General features: G+C 35.5%; 1 protein-coding gene across 1 annotated transcript in view; it reads right to left on the bottom strand.

Annotated features, from left to right (window-relative positions):
• cdh13 (cadherin 13, H-cadherin (heart)) overlaps positions 1-17,865 on the bottom strand; it is a 336,887-nt gene that overhangs the window by 65,667 nt on the left and 253,355 nt on the right. The window contains exons 10-11 of the mRNA XM_087796847.1: positions 9,031-9,213; positions 8,481-8,734 (exon numbers count right to left, since the gene is read on the bottom strand). Of these exons, the coding sequence (XP_087652973.1) occupies positions 8,481-8,734; positions 9,031-9,213 (437 nt within the window). The remainder of the gene's footprint in view (positions 1-8,480; positions 8,735-9,030; positions 9,214-17,865) is intronic.

Raw genomic sequence — 17,865 nt, 5'->3', positions numbered from 1 at the left:
ATCACGCTATCGCCCAGATTCAGTCGAGGCCTGTCAGTGAGTGCAAAGCAAGCGAGTTGGATGACAAAAGAAAATGTAAAATGAGGCAATTAAAATAACATATCGAGCACTTTGGAATATCAAGACTAACACAACAATGAAAATATGGCGGCTGAGGAAACTGACACTTTCATTCTCCCGTAGATAAGAGTTTATTAAGGTGATTTAGTGAGAAGAAAATATCTTTTAGGAGTTGTTAAGGGAGAATTTCTTGATTTCTTTTACTTCAATTGTCTCAGTATTCTTTTGAATTGAACTAACAAGCCGATAGTTTAGCAGATTGAAGTAATTTCAAACAAGGATTAAGGATCAGGATTTAGTGTCATTATTAACCGAGCAATGTTTTTTAACCCTATGCTGGCTAGCATAAATGCCACGCCAAGTTTCTTAATAACATGAGGTGTCTAGACAAATAAAATAATCTATTAATATTGACACTTTCTGTATTACAGACAAACTTGTTTTCTTTTTAAATGGCAAAAAGCTCAAGATAAGCTTTAACCTTTTAAAATGAAATACAACTCCATATAACATTTAATTTGTTGTTTTCCTTTATGTTTTATATTAACAAACTATAAAAGTAACCGTAAAGTAAGGTTAAGTACTTTGTGATTCAAATGTATATACAATCATAATTGTATAGAATATCATTATTAATCCTATTGTTATTATTATTTCTATAATATCAGACGATGTATAAAATAACTAAAAATAATAATGGATACGTCTGTAACTGAATGACCTGCTGAAGAAAACAATATTTTAAAAATGTAGGCACATAAAACCCTACTTTTTTTAGGTATATTTTTGAAAAAAATAAAGGACAACACTGCCATGGTCTGTGTTGTGCGTGTTACAGTTCTTTTAAGAGGTTGAGTGTGAGACAGGTACAGTTGTTTTTATACTTTAATTTTGCTAACTTTAAGTTAACTTCTTCAGTAACAGATTTTGTTCAAACTTTTTTTTTCATGCTTTCAATGGGAAACGCTATTTGAATTAAACACCCACAACTTTACCACTACCCGTAAAACTCTCATTTAGCCGCATCAGGGGCCTGAAAAAGACCTGAATGTGGCTCCAGAGACGCAGTTGCCGACTCCTGAGATAGATGTATGCATGTCCTCATTTTAATTTGTAACAATACTAACAGAGACAAATCTGGACCAGTTAATTTTTTCATTTTGCCGAAGCCATTTTGTTGACAATATAATTAAAGTGTGTGATGAATGTTAATATGAATGTCTTTCTCCCTGTGCCTTGTGATGAACTGCTGACCGTCCCAGACTCTCTCCTGACTCTCATTTTAATAAGTTGGAATTGGACCTGCAGTACAGTGGCACTGTGGGTAACCGGGCCATGATATGATGTGGATACCGTGTTGTCGAAGATTATAGTGTCCATGAATGCAACCTCCTTATTGGCTCATCTTACATCTGCAATATCTGATTAAAGTAAATTTTTCATCACACATTTTACTGCTGGTAGACAAGTTTAGAGTTTTAGGGAGAATTTAAATCAAGATTATTCATAAGTGGGTATTTCACATGTTGTTTACTCATACTTACATGTACTATCTATAAATTGTATTGAAACCATTTTCACTGTAATTAAACTATTTTCAACTATAATCCAACAATTTTCAACTGTAACTCAACAATTGTCATCTGTAACCAAACCATTTTCAACAATAATTCAACATATATCAAATGTAATCCAACAATTTTAATCTGTAACCAAAATATTTTCAACAATAATCCAACAATTTCCAACTGTAATGAAGCAACATTCTTCTATAATCCAACAATGTTCAACCAAAATCTAGCCATTTTCAACTGCAATCAAACCATTGTCAACTGAAATTAAACATTTTAACTGAAATCCAACAATTGTCAACTGTAATAAATCATTATCAACTGTAATTAAACAATGCAGGGATAGTAGAGATATTAAGTCGCCCTATTTTAGGAGACAATATGTTCTCATGATGGCCATTTTGGATCAAAGGCTTTTATCTTAAGATCCAAAACCTTCACAACAATCATTAACATTATTGATGACAATTCATGTGGAAGTTATTTAGAATCTGCTCATTAGAACCTTCTGTTGATTGATTAAAAAACAAAAGATGGAAAGGAATATTGTGTATAGTTTGTTTAAGGAACTACCGTATTTTCCGCACAATTAGGCGCACTGGATCATAAGGCGCATTGAATAAAAGATACAGTCAAACGTTTGAATAGGGTTGTGTTATGCATGCACTAGATAAACCTGTGTTAAAGGGAATGTCAAACAGTCAGATAAAATCAAACTTTATTAAGTGTTCTGACAACTCCGCTCACTCCCATGGTAACGATGTTTAAATGACGTTTAAATGGCTTCAAGCAACAGCGCACAAGACTGGTGTTGTGAGCAGACAGGTGTTGAGCGAGCAGCAGAGAAGTTGAGCGCATGTATGACAACTAGAGCGCGCGTGGATGACATGTTGAACGCGTTTATATGACTGGTTTGAGCATGCAGCAGAGAGGTTTTGAGTTTACAACAACAAAGACACACTCAATCAAAACGGTGGGAGTAATCCTACTCCATAGCTGTCCGCCATGATGTGACGTCCGTCTTTAATCCAACCCCGCAATGACGTAATTCCGCCCACGGCGTGTCAGCTCAGTCGGCACAGAGTCATTAAAGTGTTTTTAAACAAGTCACCCACCAGGTAATGTTCATATATAAAACGCTCCGGATTATAATGTTGTTTTTTGAGAAATTTAAAGGCTTTTATGTGAAAATATGGTACTAATAATGTAAGTTAAATATATATGTATATATATGTATATTTATTTGGACCAACAATTGTTTTGTACCAAAAACAATTCTTACATTCCACTTTCTATTTTTCTATTTGCTCATGTCCTCGGTGACTTGTTTGAAAATTAAAAAAAAAAAAAGGTTAAATAGAAAAGCGAAAATAATGAAACTTATATCCACCAAAGTGAAAAACTACTGTAAAGTGATTGTTATTTTCACTTCACCTGCTCCTCATCGCTCTGGAGAGAGTGATTAATTACAATCTGGGCTCTCCCTTCATCTGCCGTTTCGTCTGACATCAAAGTGAAGATTGGTGTGTGACACCGGGACGCCGGCTCGGTCTCCAGGTGAGCGTCTGCCATCTTCACTTAACGGCACGAGAAGGACCGCGTGAGCAAAAACCGCCTGCCCACTGCGACAACTTAACCGCAGCAGTGTAGCGCAGGGACAGATTAGGCTGGAAATCAAGGGAAATTAACGGCTTTCATTGTCTGTGCTTGGCAGCGACGGAGAGGAGTGTTCAAGGACGCTCTTCTGACACATTCTGGAGTCGTACCAGGGTTGTACAACAGCCTGTCTGCATATACACCAGTGAGTCAACAGAGCAGTGGACCATTAACATAAAATTAGCAAGCTTGAATTTAAAAAACAGGAAGGAAAAAGTCACAGTAAGTGCGGGGTAGTAGCACTTTTTAAAAGTTGAAATGTCATTTTGTGTCAAACAAACACAATTAAACACTAGTTTCTTCTGAGTACAGAGTTCAGAGTGTACTTTCTGAGGAGGCTTCGATCATTTAACATCTGCAGGAAACTCCTCTGCATGTTCTACCAGTCTGTGGTGGCTAGTGTTCTGTTCTTTGCTGTGTTGGGGTGGGAACGTGTCCAAGAGGAGTGTCAACAGGTTAGACAGGTTGATCAGAAGGGTTGGCTCTGTGGTTGGCATGAAGCTGGACTCACTGGTGACAGTTGCTGAGAGGAGATCACTGGATAATCTATCTATCTACAGTATCTATCTATCTATCTACAGTATCTATCTACAGTATCTATCTACAGTATCTATCTATCTATCTACAGTATCTATCTATCTACAGTATCTATCTATCTACAGTATCTATCTATCTACAGTATCTATCTATCTATCTATCTATCTATCTATCTATCTATCTATCTATCTATCTATCTATCTATCTATCTATCTATCTATCTATCTATCTATCTATCTATCTATCTATCTATCTATCTATTCATCCATCCATCCATCGATCTATCAATTTATTCTCTTGCTACGTCTTGTGGCACATTTGTAAAGGTTTGATTATGAAACATCAGGAGTCATCTTCACTTTAGTGACTTTACCCTGTTGTTCTTTTCTTCTGCCTCAAGACATTGGAGGAAATTGTGTGCTTTACATTGTCAACAGTATCATGAATGTGAATGTCTTAAAAAAAAAATGTGAGTGACTATTTCAATTTCTGCTTTTGACAGAAGATAATCTGTTTTTATCTTTTTTGTTTGGGTATATATTTTAATAGGTCACAGAGAAGAAAGAATAGGAAACACTTAGATTTCATGTGGGAGATAATGCATTCCCCATGTTTAAACCCTGTATTGATTCTTGGGTTGTATTAAAAACAATGAAATATTACAGGTAATTCAATGATCATCTTGCAACTACAAGCAACAAAACATTAAGAGTGTTTTATTTTACCTCTGGCTGGGAAACAGCTGCTGAGTTTTCTTTCAGTAAACATCGATGCCCTTGTGTTTTTACAATGCAAACCAGGAAAGAGAAAGTAAAAAGATTTAGATGGAAAATGTGGCTGATCAGGACGGCTTGTAGGTCAACTCCTACGTGTGTTGTTGTTTCCACTAAAACATTCTACTAAGATTATTCACGATAAAAAAAAACTTTCGACCTTTTTAAATGATTTTGAATAATGTTTAGACGTGCAGATGCTCATACAGTATAGTTTTCAGTTATTTTGATTGTATATAAATCACATTTTCTCAAGTTCTGAAGGTTAAAAAAGTTGAATAAATGATTCAATAAATTAAAGATATTGCTTTTGTGTTACTTTTCAGCAGATCTATAAGAAGAATTTAATTTTTGATTAATCTTATTTGAGTGAGTGGAATGTACAACCTTATGGAACACCTTATATTTCAGGTGCAACTGGTGAGATACTTGAATGGACAAGTGGGACGGCAAATAATGTAAAACAACTTTAGGAAACACAAGAACCTTTCAAAAATATATTCTTGACAGGCACACATCATTAAAATCGTGCAGAAACGAACTAACATTTTAGAGTTTGTCTTAAAAGACGAAAATAACAAGAATTACTGAAAAAAAAAACACTAAAATTCTAAAAACAAATGTATAGATCCGCGTTAAACTAAATATATTTTTTAAAAGTGCTCAAAATATGGATGTAAAGAGATCAATGAAGAGCAGAAGATACTTGTTTCACCTGAACTGCTCTTATTTAAAAGCCACTTTCTCTTGTTGTGCGATCATTAATGCCCTCGGATGATTCACTTCAAGCCTAAATCTGCTTGTAAATGACGCTATTGATGACTAATAAAGATTTTTATTTGCCTATACCAGCCACGGACTAACAATTTGCCTCGTTCCAGGTAACAAAAAGTGTTGATGTGAGCCTTGACGAAAACAAAGACAAGAAAATAGCCCATTTCACAAGTTTTCAAAGTATAAATGATGTTTTTCTTGGTCTTAGTTGTTTTGTTGCATCAATTTTTCTATGTATGATCTAAAAAATCTCAAGATTGTGTCGTGCGTGTCTTACCTCGCCATCAGTCAATGAGGGTTAATCAGTTTTAAAAAATGGTATATATTTTTATGTATATCAGTTAAATTGTATATATTATTATTATTATTATATTTTTAAGCTTCCATTCTTGACTGGTTCTCATACTTTCAGGATCAATTTTAAAATTCTGGTTCATACTTTCAGAACGATCTTCCTCTCCCTCTGCATTTGATGGATCTACTGACTCCTTCAAGAAACATCTTAATACATTTTTATTTGTGCAGGTTTTTCCCTGATTTTCTGGGACTCCTGTGTTTGTCTTATGTGTCTTGTCCTTTTAAAGTATATATTTTAACTGTGTGTTGTTTTTTATTGTTAAAGCGCTTCGTGGCCCTGGTATAAAAAGGTGCTTTACAGATGAATATTACTTTCTTACTTATTTACTATCATATGGGATACAACTGACCTCAATATCAGTATGTTAAAAGATTAAACCTTGCGAGGCATCAACGACCGTAACAATCTTTTTAAATTAGAGTTTCTGCTCCGTCCATGAATGTCCACTATTCACCAGCTACAACATCATGTTCTCGTGTTGAAACAACAGGTTTTTACACTTACACAGCCACTAGAGCACATTTGTTCTGGTTAAAAGATAATTTTAACGGCAAAGAATTCAAAGTTGATACATGTTTACTTCTATATATATTTTGAAGCTAAGTTTCTGATGATTGATCATTCATATATTTTTTTATTGTAATATGTGTGTGCTGATTCTTCATCCCAGCCGGCACTTCAACAGCTAATAGTCAGTACTAAGTCAGAGGAGCGAGAAGACGTCAGGATTGGAAACATGGGACAAATCCCTTATTTGGTTGGACTGATAGTTTGGCCTAAATACTGAACTGGATTAGCACGACTTGCTCACGCCGTACAGTAAGTGTGCTACTTCTGCGAGGAGGGGATTTGTAAAGATATTTGAGGTCATCAAAGTGAAACTTTTTTCTACTTCCTAAGCATTTTTACACAGATTAACTAAAATAAATAAAAAACAATGGACACTTCTAATATATTATATAAGTATTTTGGCTCCACACTGAATTTTTTATTCATCAATTTACACAAACAAATGAGAGTTAGTGACAGGTAATAGTTATATTTAGTTCATGATAATAACCGTTAAAAATACATGCATTCTGAAGAAAAAGTATATTTAGCTTTTTATATCTTAAATCCAAAGTGACTCTGTTTCTTTAATCCTCAACCTGCCAGTAGATCAAGAGTCAATTCACTTTCTTTGCTAGAAAGTCACACAATAACGTGTCATGAAAATGAAGAAGAAAAGCATTTGTCAAAGTGAAAAAGTTCAAAAAACGATATTTTTATATCCTCAATGACCTTGAATGGAAATTTGAATGGAAATGAATTCCTGCAGTGTTAAATGACACCAGCGTCTGTTTCATTATGTCTCGTTACGAACACGGCTCTTCAAGAAGATGGAAACTAATGAATGATGAAGGGGTTGTAAAGACAACAGTTTCCTTTTAATACCTTGAAGTCAGAAAAAAAATGTTTAAAATGGCATTTTGTGAAAGACTTTCCAGGAAAAGGATTTGGGATTTTTTTGGGGTTAATCCCACAATATAATTAAAATCGAACCACGGCAGCTTCTGAACAGACACATAGATGAGAAAATTATTGTGAAATGTGTTGATATTGATGTCGGACCTTCACAGGAATATATTGAAACAGGATCAGCCCGTTGAAGTCTGAAAGAAATCTTATTTGGAAGAAAGATAATAATAATAGATGATAGATAAACTTTATTGATCTGGTTGAAACTAATAGTTGCCTTAATAAACAATTAATCTGTAAATTGTTATTTTTGGTTAATCAAATAATCTGATTTGATAAAACTTATGTCAAACTCTCCTTACTTAATGACATGTTTGTAATGTTGAAGTCCTTCTCCCTAAGATGCAGTAAGTCCCTCATCATGACCATGTTTTTAACTTATTACTTTATAAAGTTCTCCCCCGTCTGAAATCTCGGCGAACGAGAGGTTACGAGAGCAGAGTCCATTATGCAGAGTAATGTCTTCACTCCTCCAGCTTTAATTATGCTCGATTTGTTTACACAACGAGTCCCTTCGAGGTGGAGACTTCCTGGATCGATGACGCACTCTGAGAAACCTTGACCAATCACAGCAGAGTGGGCTTGGCTATGGTAAACAAGATTTTATCTCCAGAAAAACAACTGGTTTCAGTGGGTGGGGCTTAAGATCTTCTATTGTAAATATATCTATGAAACAAGATTTTTTTTTTACAAACAGACACACACTGATGAGTACAATAGAGGTCCAACATCTATTTAAGAAACACTTCAATCAAGATTAGTTTGCCATAAAAAAAGTACTGATAGCGAAACAAAGAAAAAAAAAGCCATCAGAGTAACAGGTTCTTCCTATATGGTTCCTGAGCTGGTTTAGTAATAATAAAAAAACAAAAAAGCAACAATCAAATGTACACAACGATCATAAGCTCATCTCCTTAAAAAACACCTAATACATTAAATATATATTTTAACATTGTTAATTTAAATAAGATAACATATAAAATAAAGATATTTATTTATTAAAGACATGCATTTGTGTGGAACCGGTGCTTTTTAGAACAATTCAATTTTTTTTTTATAAAAGAATAAATTAGGAAACACATTATTAATGTCGGAACTCAACTAAAATTATTGGGACTAGTTAGTCAACCATTGTCATTTTGTTCGGGGTTCTCCCGCTAACTGGACGCCGGACCTTTCAGTGGACATGGTTATTATCAACAGTTGTGACCATTTACAAAAGGACAGTCTTACCTGATACTTTGACCCTGCAGTATGTCTGGATCTGTAGCATTAAGTGACGCCACAAAACTGCCCACTGGAACGTTTTCCATTCTTGTGACCGTGAGTGGGTCGGGGAAGAACACCGGCCCCTCGTTTACGTCCAGGACCGTGACTTGGACGGTCGCCGTGGATGTGGGATTGTAGCCAACGTCAGGGACCAGGGGGTCTTCGTTCTCAACTTTGATGTAGAGTTTGTGGTAAGCTGTAGCTTCGTAATCCAGAGGCTTCAAGGAAAGAAATAAATGAAAGTAATATTACATGAGACATAAGCGGTCGGGGGTATAAATAAGCCATAAGGCACGAGTGAAATTCCTTCATTTTGAAATCCCACCCGTGAACGCACTGGTTTAATACTTCGTCAAACTCACCACTGGGCAGAATTAGCAAAAAGCACGGAGATAGAATTCAAAAAAGGGTTCTTCATATTGCATTGCAAAAGAGAAACGCAGAGGGATGAATCTTTGTATTAAAACGACTCAACTTGTCTGTAAAAGTCAATGCAGCCAACGTGCTTCCTCACCTTAATGACGGAGAGCATCCCCTCGTTGTTGTCAGGGTTGGTTTGGATGTGGAAGCTCCGTGTTGGATCTCCGTTGATGATCGAGTAAACCGCTCTCCAGGCTCCTGTCGCTGGGTCGTCTCTGTCGTCCACAGTCAGGTTGACCACCACACCGGTCGAGCCCTCATTCACGTAGGCCTCGAACTACCAAACATTAAAAGACAAATAAATACGTTTTAATAAACTGTGGGCAAGCATTTTGTTTCTTTGATGGAAAAAAAAAAAAGCTTCATTTGGAGACGTAAGAATGACATATTGGCGAGTCTCAAAATTTATTAAACTTTCATAGATTTATGTATAGCCTTAATGAACTCATTATTTAAATAAAAAATTACTTGAAGTTTTGGATGGACGATTCAATTTTTAGGGGCCAAATGATATACAGTGACTGGCCAAACTACTGAATGAGAAAAAAATGTAAGTTAAATTATATCACTACATAATGAAGAACATTATTTTCATCATGAAAGAAAAATGTAGTCTATATGAAATAAACATATGAATAATATTTTTTCCCCTTATCTTTGGATTAAGGATTTTTTTGGGAAATCACAAACGAAAAAAATGTAGATATTTAAGAAGTTAACTTAGGATTTGGACTATAGGTTTACTTGTATGTAATGAGTAACGATTTAAAAATTCTGGTTTGGGGTTTGGATTAGGGATTTCTTATATTGACAAACAATCTCACACAGAAAGGGAGGAAGATCGTTCTAAAGTTTAGGAGCAACAGTCTTGAAGGATTTCTCTCCTTTGGTCCTGAAACGTGTTGCCTGGACATGAAAATTGTAGCCCTCAAAGGTAAAATACATTTTTAAATGGATCCTGAAAGAAACTGGCAGCCAATGCAGGGTTTTAAGGATGGGGGAAATGTGAGTTCTTCTACTAGAGCAGGTATTTGTACAATGTATTGTGATACTGTAAGAACAAGGATATATTTGTAGTATTGCCCGAGTACTTGACTCTGGTGTTGCAGACCACATAACTCTCGATGACGATTTTTAAACTTTTAGCATGGTTTCATTTATTTTGAAACCAAAATATGTCCAAACATCAGCCTAAGAAGCTGCTGGAGTCGACCGTATCCTCTTTTCCCAAGTCCTCTTAGTCCATCCTTTGTTCATTTAGCTGCTGAGGACGTAATGACTGATGCCATCTAGCGGCCGGGAAGTTAAATTGCAACTTAAAAATGAACAAAAGCCTTTAATATTATATAAATTATATTATATATATATAAAAATGTATTTAAACAAACTATGAAAGATAATGCATAAAATAAGTATGGTAAAAATATTTGAAAGCCAAAAATGAATAAAAAAAATTATACTTTCTAAATATATCACTGTATCAAATTTTATATTACATCCATAGAGCAAACAATATTTTTCAAAACACAATTATTACTGTGGTACTCGTGAGGGAACAATATAGACTGTATTTTGACCTGGTGTACCTTAGGTAAACGAATCCTTTTATTTGAACTAGGCTAGAGATTTTACTCTAAGCAAGTCTGTTATTTTTATATTCATTTTGGGATTATCTGTTTTTTTTAAGTCAATACAAATGAACTGTAGCTTTCAAGTTTTAATGCTAAAAAAAAATTCTGAATCTGCAAGACATGCACATTCAAGTGTATACAGAGAAACCACAGGCCCTGCTGACATGAATGCAAATAGACAGCGCACAAGCGAGAGGATCAGATCAGTAATTCTTTACACAGACAAGTGCAAATCCTCCAGGTATCCCCACCTGCCTGTTCACAGCTGGCATCAGGCTCAATCAGATGTGTATCGATAGATTCTCACCATAGGATACATTGTGAACTAGAGTCGAAAATCCCGGGAAGAAAAGCCAGAGTACGTGCCCGTTAACATGAATGCGTGTTGAGATCATTGCCGTCTCACAGAGTTCCAGAATACAGTCAAAGAGAAGTCTTAGATTACAAGCTCTCCTCACAGCCACCATCATTGTCGTGTCACAGATTATCTTCTTAAGGGTAATGCATTGCCAAGCTGTAGTCACTTATCTTTGGCAAGACAAGCATTCTTTCATTCTCTTTCTTTACCCCTGTGTATTCATCTGCCGGCCTTTTTTTTTTAGACATCAACACTCTTTAAAGGAGTGAGCGGTGAGTTTCCATCCAGATCAATGAACCACTGGACCTCAATGCCTGAGGCTGTCTTGGATGAAGAAGAATTAAAATTGTGATTTACCGACTTCAATTTCAAGCCAAAAAATAACTTACAGGGTTTTTACCCTGAAGATAAAGTCAAGCAGTTTACACATACTTACAGAGACCCAGTGGTGACATAGATGATACTTGTATCTCAACATAATCTTATCTCATGATATTTGTACCTCAAGATAATCGTATCCCATGATTCTTGTACCTCAAGATAATCGTATCTCATGATACTTGTACCTCGAGATAATTGTATCTCATGATACTTGTTTCTTGTGATAATCATATCTCATGATACCTGTACCTCGAGAAAATCGTATCTCATGATACTTGTACCTCGAGATAACTGTATCTTATGATACTTGTACCTTGAGATAACTGTATCTCATGATACTTGTACATCGAGATAACTGTATCTCATGATACTTGTACCTCAAGATAATCGTATCTTATGATACTTGTACCTCAAGATAATCGTATCTTATGATACTTGTATCTTGTGATAATCGTATCTCATGATACTTGTACCACAAGATAATCGTATCTTATGATACTTGTATGTTGTGATAATCGTATCTCATGATACTTGTACCTCAAGATAATGGTATCTCATGATACTTGTACCTTGTGATAATCGTATCTCATGATACTTGCACCTTGTGATAATCATATGTCATGATATTTGTACCTCGTGATAATCGTATCTCATAATACTTGTATCTTGTGATAATCGTATCTTATGATACTTGTACCTCAAGATAATTGTAACTCATGTTACTTGTACCTCTTGATAATCGTATATCATGATACTTGTACCTCGAGATAATTGTATCTCATGATACTCTTACCGTGAGATAACTGTATATCATGATACTTGTACCTCGAGATAATCGTATATCATGATACTCGTACCTCGAGATAATCGTATCTCATGATACTTGTGCCTCGTGATAATCGTATCTCATGATACTTGTATCTTGTGATAATAATATTTACACAATAATTTGTGTGTACTGCAATAATTCATATAATGGTGCTTCAATTATTTTATTTTGAGGGACATTTTGTTCACATAAATAGGTCATAAAGTCAAACACTCCTTCTTAACCAATAATCATAACTATAATAATAACTATTCATTTAATTAAAGAAGCAATATGTAATATTTCTATCCATCGATGTTTAAATATACAGTATATATATATTTTTTTTGTTTACTTTCGAACAGTTATGACTCGGAAGTAAACTAGAGTACGCAGATTTTTTTCTGGGAGATCATTCCGGAGAGTCCGTGGGTGTCTATGTAACCACAAAATCTTCTTTTGGTCAGAGAAAAAGGTTTCATACTAAGTAGTGGGAGACTTTTTGAAATCACTAGAAGGATAAAACAAGAAACCAACACAAGAAGATTCATCAGGTTTTGTGCACAAATGCACACATGGTAACGACGTTCCATGACATTGAAGTGGAGCCTTACATAAGATTGAACCCATTTGTTTCTAGACATTGACCTCAGCAGATTTAGAACAGTGGGTCATCTCATCTTACTGGAAACTTTGATTTATTGGCCACAATGGAAATAAGAAAAAGCCCTGTCACTGTCCTTAATCAGGTTTGTGGTTACATGGGTCTCCTATCTGCAAAGTGAAGAATACTTTTAAAATAAATAGTTACTCCCCACGTCATGATTGAAGTACATATTATGTAGTGCTGCTTGTAATTCCTCTGACTTCATGATGGCTGCATAAATATAGGCAAAGGTCACTCACTCACGTTTGAAGGTACACATTGTCAACTTGTTTCTGTTTGGTTTGCTCGGGCCAGATCAAGCTGAGTCCACATACGGTACATGCAGCGAGGTCGAGGAACGCGAGGACGGCTGGCTCGCCATTAAAAACTTTTCTGCCGCGTAAAATAAAAGTTCTATGTCATATTGTGTCCAAGCAGGTGGCAATTATGGTGTCAGACTGTAGGCAATGGATTGCGTCAGATTCTGGCAAAAAAAGAATGAGGACATCTGACATCATTTCACAGCTAGAAACAGGACTCCAGCAAGTGGCTTAGCTCTGAGTGTGGAAGCTGCTGGAATCTCTACAGAAGGCACAACAACAGATTATTTTGACATGGATATAGTCTTACATGGTCATTATAAAGATGTTCAGTTTGGACATCCCTTTCTCACAATGCGCACAAATTTATGTTTAATGTGATGAATTATTATTTCAAAAACTGTGTGCAAAGGCACTGAAAAGTTGTTTCTGAAATCTATAGAAACATTCTTGGAAAGTATGGATGAATAAATTAAACATTACACAGATTTTTTTTTTTCATAACGAGAGGTTACAAGGGCGGAGTCCATTATGACGTAATAATGGGTGCACTCCTCCTCCAGCCAGCTGTAATCACGCTTTTTTTATACAGTGAGTCCCTTGGAGGTAGAGACGTCCAGGACGTGCGGGGACAAACATTGATGCTTGTTTTATTTTTTATAGATTTGGCTCGTTTGCAGAAAAATCTTCCACCTGTAGAGGCCGTCACTTAGAAAGATGTACCTAATTTGCACCACAGAACTACAGGACTTATTAACCTTATATTACACATTATTATATGCATTATTCTATGCTTAAACTTCTTTAAATTCATTCAAAGAAATAGTGACAAATTCCTTGCTATGACTCTTTTGTGGTAATGGTGGTATACATTACAGCGGCATCAAAAAAGTTCTTGAAGTTTAATGCGTCACATAATTAAATGTCTTCATTCTCGACTTTTTCTTTCTTAAAAATAAAGGTGCTTCTCTCATTTTAGCACACCAAGGCTACTGTCAAAGTGACAGAACAGTTTCGGTCGGTGTAATCATGCTGTGCAGTCAAGCGGTTGGAGAAAACTTGGTATTATATGGGACGGTTTGGCCACCAGAGTTTCTGTCTCGCTGCTGATAAAACCCCAATTTCACCTGGAGTACAGAACCACCTGGACGACCAAGTGAAATGACAACGTATGATCTAATACCTCTGTTTTTAAGTTGGCATTTTCATGTCAGAAAATGTTCATAGAAAAACCCAAACTAAAACGATGTTGATACATTTTGCCTCTAAGTGAGTGACTGCTTCCATCTTAGAAGCTTCATATTTCAGCAGCTGGTAGCATGTTTATGGAGTCATGACGTGAAAATGATTCGGGAAAATAGGTATCAGATGTATTGACTTGGAGTTTGTGAAACTATTAATCACATCTAAAGTTTCTTAAGATATTCTGGGTTCAGTTGAGTAACTGCAGAATTGATTTTGCACTTTAAATCCTCTTTTTTTATTCCCAACTTTTCAGTCATCGCTCTCACAAATCTTTACTGTCAAATGAATGGAGCATGTTGTTTTAGGAAATAAAAATATTGATACTCACTTTTCTCTCTGCTATCTACGCATTTTAGAAAACCCACGGACAGATAAAAAACAAGAAGTGTTATTCTTAAACTTCCAGATTTTGTTTCCCATCTGTCTACGCAAAAATCCTGGAAACATATTCCTTTAATGACTTTTTATGATGTAAATTCTGGGCACAGGATAAAAAAAAGACTTGATATAGAGAATTTTTATTCTTATAAAAATGTCTACGATTGCAAGAAGTATCGTTTATTTATCATTTTAAATTATATATGTTAAGTAATGCATGTTGAAATAAATATATTGTGTTATTAAACATGAAGATTCTTAAAAACAGACAAATTCATTAAAGAAAACAGACCAGTAGACTCTGCATATAAGGTCTTCTGCAAGGACACACAAAAGAAAACAGCTCCACTCATTTTCTTTTTTGTGATATTCATCACTCTCTCATGACGAAGGGTCCACACAGCTGCTGAAGGAACTAGAACAGATGGTACATTGTTCAATACCTTTTTTCAACTCTGAACGTCCTCTGAAATAAGCACTTTACTTAACTGCTGTCTGTGACAAAAATAAGTGTTTATTTGTCAGTTTCACCAAAAGTGTCTCGTATACTTCGAACTTGCTACCACTGAACCCATCATTTGTATGTACATATTTATCAAGCTGTGCTTTTGTCAGGGTTACCTTATTTTGTTTCCAATTTATTCTGCTAATTTATGTTCTCATCTTTAAAATAAAGTTAAAGCCCTTTTCGGAAAATTGCTTGTAACACGGCAGAAACACGACTTGATAAACAATTGTACAACTATTGTCAGTTCAAAGTTCATCAGAAAGTCTGCTATTATTTCCAACTTCGCGCTTCTCACCTCATCTTATCTAAACAAAACAAAAACAAGAATTCAGGCTTCTACACTCACAAATGTTTCATTTTAGGTTATTTAAATTAGTTGTTTACGGAAATCTTAAATGCATATTTCCACGCAAAACCTGTTGTGGAAAGTTCTTACTTACGAATTTCTGAATTAAAACTTGTTGACATAATCATGATTATTCGGAATTTGGTGAAATGTCTCTTAAGAGAAGGAATTAAGATGGTTTATGCAATGATATAAAGTTTAATCATTAATGCTCCTTCAATCAAATACATTTCTAACAGATAAATGAGCAATAAATTGAACTTATGACATTAATGTACATTATTCCAAAAATTATTTTAAGAACATTTTCAGAAGATGAATCAGAACAAACAGAATCCTGATCAAAATACTCTGTGTAACAGATTTCTTTATTGATTACACATGATGAGAAAAGTTAGTTAAAAATACAGAGAAGAGGGAATACCGAGTAAATAAAGTGCAAACTGAAAGACGTTTCACATTCCCATTGAATCAGACACACTTGGTCACCTGCAAGTCTAAAATTGAAAAGTAATTTGATCCAAACGGGAGAGGACGGTGAGCAAACACGAGGAGATTGATCACACGGAGCTGGATTAGCCAGTAAACCCTGATCATGATTTTGAGTGAAATGAGACTGGGTGTGAAAGTAGTGGAGGCTGAACTGGATTAGAGAGCGGCACTAATGTTTTCCGCCTCATTAACGGCACAATGGAAATTACCTCCCCTTGCTCGGATGAACCCTTTAATTCATCTTTGTTTGTTCAACAACTCGTCCAAACGATGATCTTGACGAAGAACGGATCGTTTAAATCCATCAATGAAAGCGTTCGTTTCATCTGATGAGACAGGATAGTGACACGTATGGATTCTCCCACAGACAGAGATCAACTTATCTTATTCCTGGTCGTCTGTCAGATGATGTTATGAATACAAATGACAGTCGGGGGCAGCACCAGCAGGCAGTCAGACACATATTTGAGCAGCTGTTCATTTGTCCTAATGGGAAACAACTTTGTGACACGTCCCCGCTGCCCGCAAGATTTTCCACCGACACACACACCAGCAGCCTGTCAAAACTCGCTCAGGAGACGCTCGCTTCCATCACACCGTCGCAGCAGGAGCTGCAGGAGACAAATGCGATGGTCGGGGGTTTAAGATTTGACTTCCAGGAGATCATCTGTTTTACATAGAGTGGTCCAGCTCCACGCCGAGGCAAACAGCATCACACTTTGAATCCACTTGGAAGCTAAACAACGAAAGTCAGCACAAGCTAATCTTGAAAATGAAATTTGAAAACGTTTTAAAATGATTAAGAAGGTAGATACGGTTCAATGAAAAACTAGAAAGCTATAAAACTGATATTAAAGCAAATTTAATAAAGTCTGTTCAATGAAAAAAACATTATTAACACAGTAAAAAGAAAAACTATTCTGAAAATAAATCAAATTAATTTAATATTTAAGGATATTTTTCAAAATAAAATCTTATTTTTAGACTAGTTATAACTTTTTATAAGTGTTTAAGTGTTAAGTGTTCAAAGTTTGTGAAAGATTTTGACCCCGTTTTCACTGAAATATAATTCCATCATTGCCATCACTGTTTATATTTTGGCAAGACTTGGTTGCAGAACCGTTTACTTATTGGTTTCTCAATTTGGAGAGTTGCTGGTTCTAATCCCAATTTTTCTTAGACACTAAACGCCATTTACGTGAAACAAATGGTTTCAGTAAATTGCTTTCGGTTTTTGAAGAAACTTCTTTTGAGATACGATAAAGTAACATTTAACTACTGCTTCATTTTGGTCTGAATCTTTTAAAATTAAATGCTTCTGCCCTTATATTCAGGTAGATGTCTTTTTTTCAATGTGTCCATGAAGGAGAGATAACAAATTGACCGAGTTAATGATGTCAAATTAATATGAACAATTTGATATACAATTTGTGCTTAATATTTGGTCCCTTGGTCAATTGATTTTTGGCCCCCAGAACAATACTTTTCATATGGGTCAGATATCCAGATACTACTTATCCATTGCAGCAGTGGTTTTACTCTTTCATCACTACTAGAGGTATGAACGCAGAACATTGTGAGTTCAGCCTTATTTTTTGATCCTGGGATTCTATGTTCACAGACACAGACTCACTCAGCATCTAAAAAAATATACACTTTTCTTGACAGATAACCACAGACTCAGACTTGGAACAGTTTTTGATCTGGTTCTTATTAACAGTAGATCAGGCCAACAGGTCACCCTCTGCAAAAAAAGCTGCCTATACTTAAAAATAATGGCACAACTGGCGACAAGCGGCAACCCTGGCAGACTCCG

Source organism: Callionymus lyra, chromosome 8 (assembly GCF_982586985.1).
Source record: "Callionymus lyra chromosome 8, fCalLyr1.hap1.1, whole genome shotgun sequence".
Lineage (NCBI taxonomy): Eukaryota > Metazoa > Chordata > Actinopteri > Syngnathiformes > Callionymidae > Callionymus > Callionymus lyra.
This window is presented reverse-complemented; position numbering and strand designations above follow the sequence as displayed.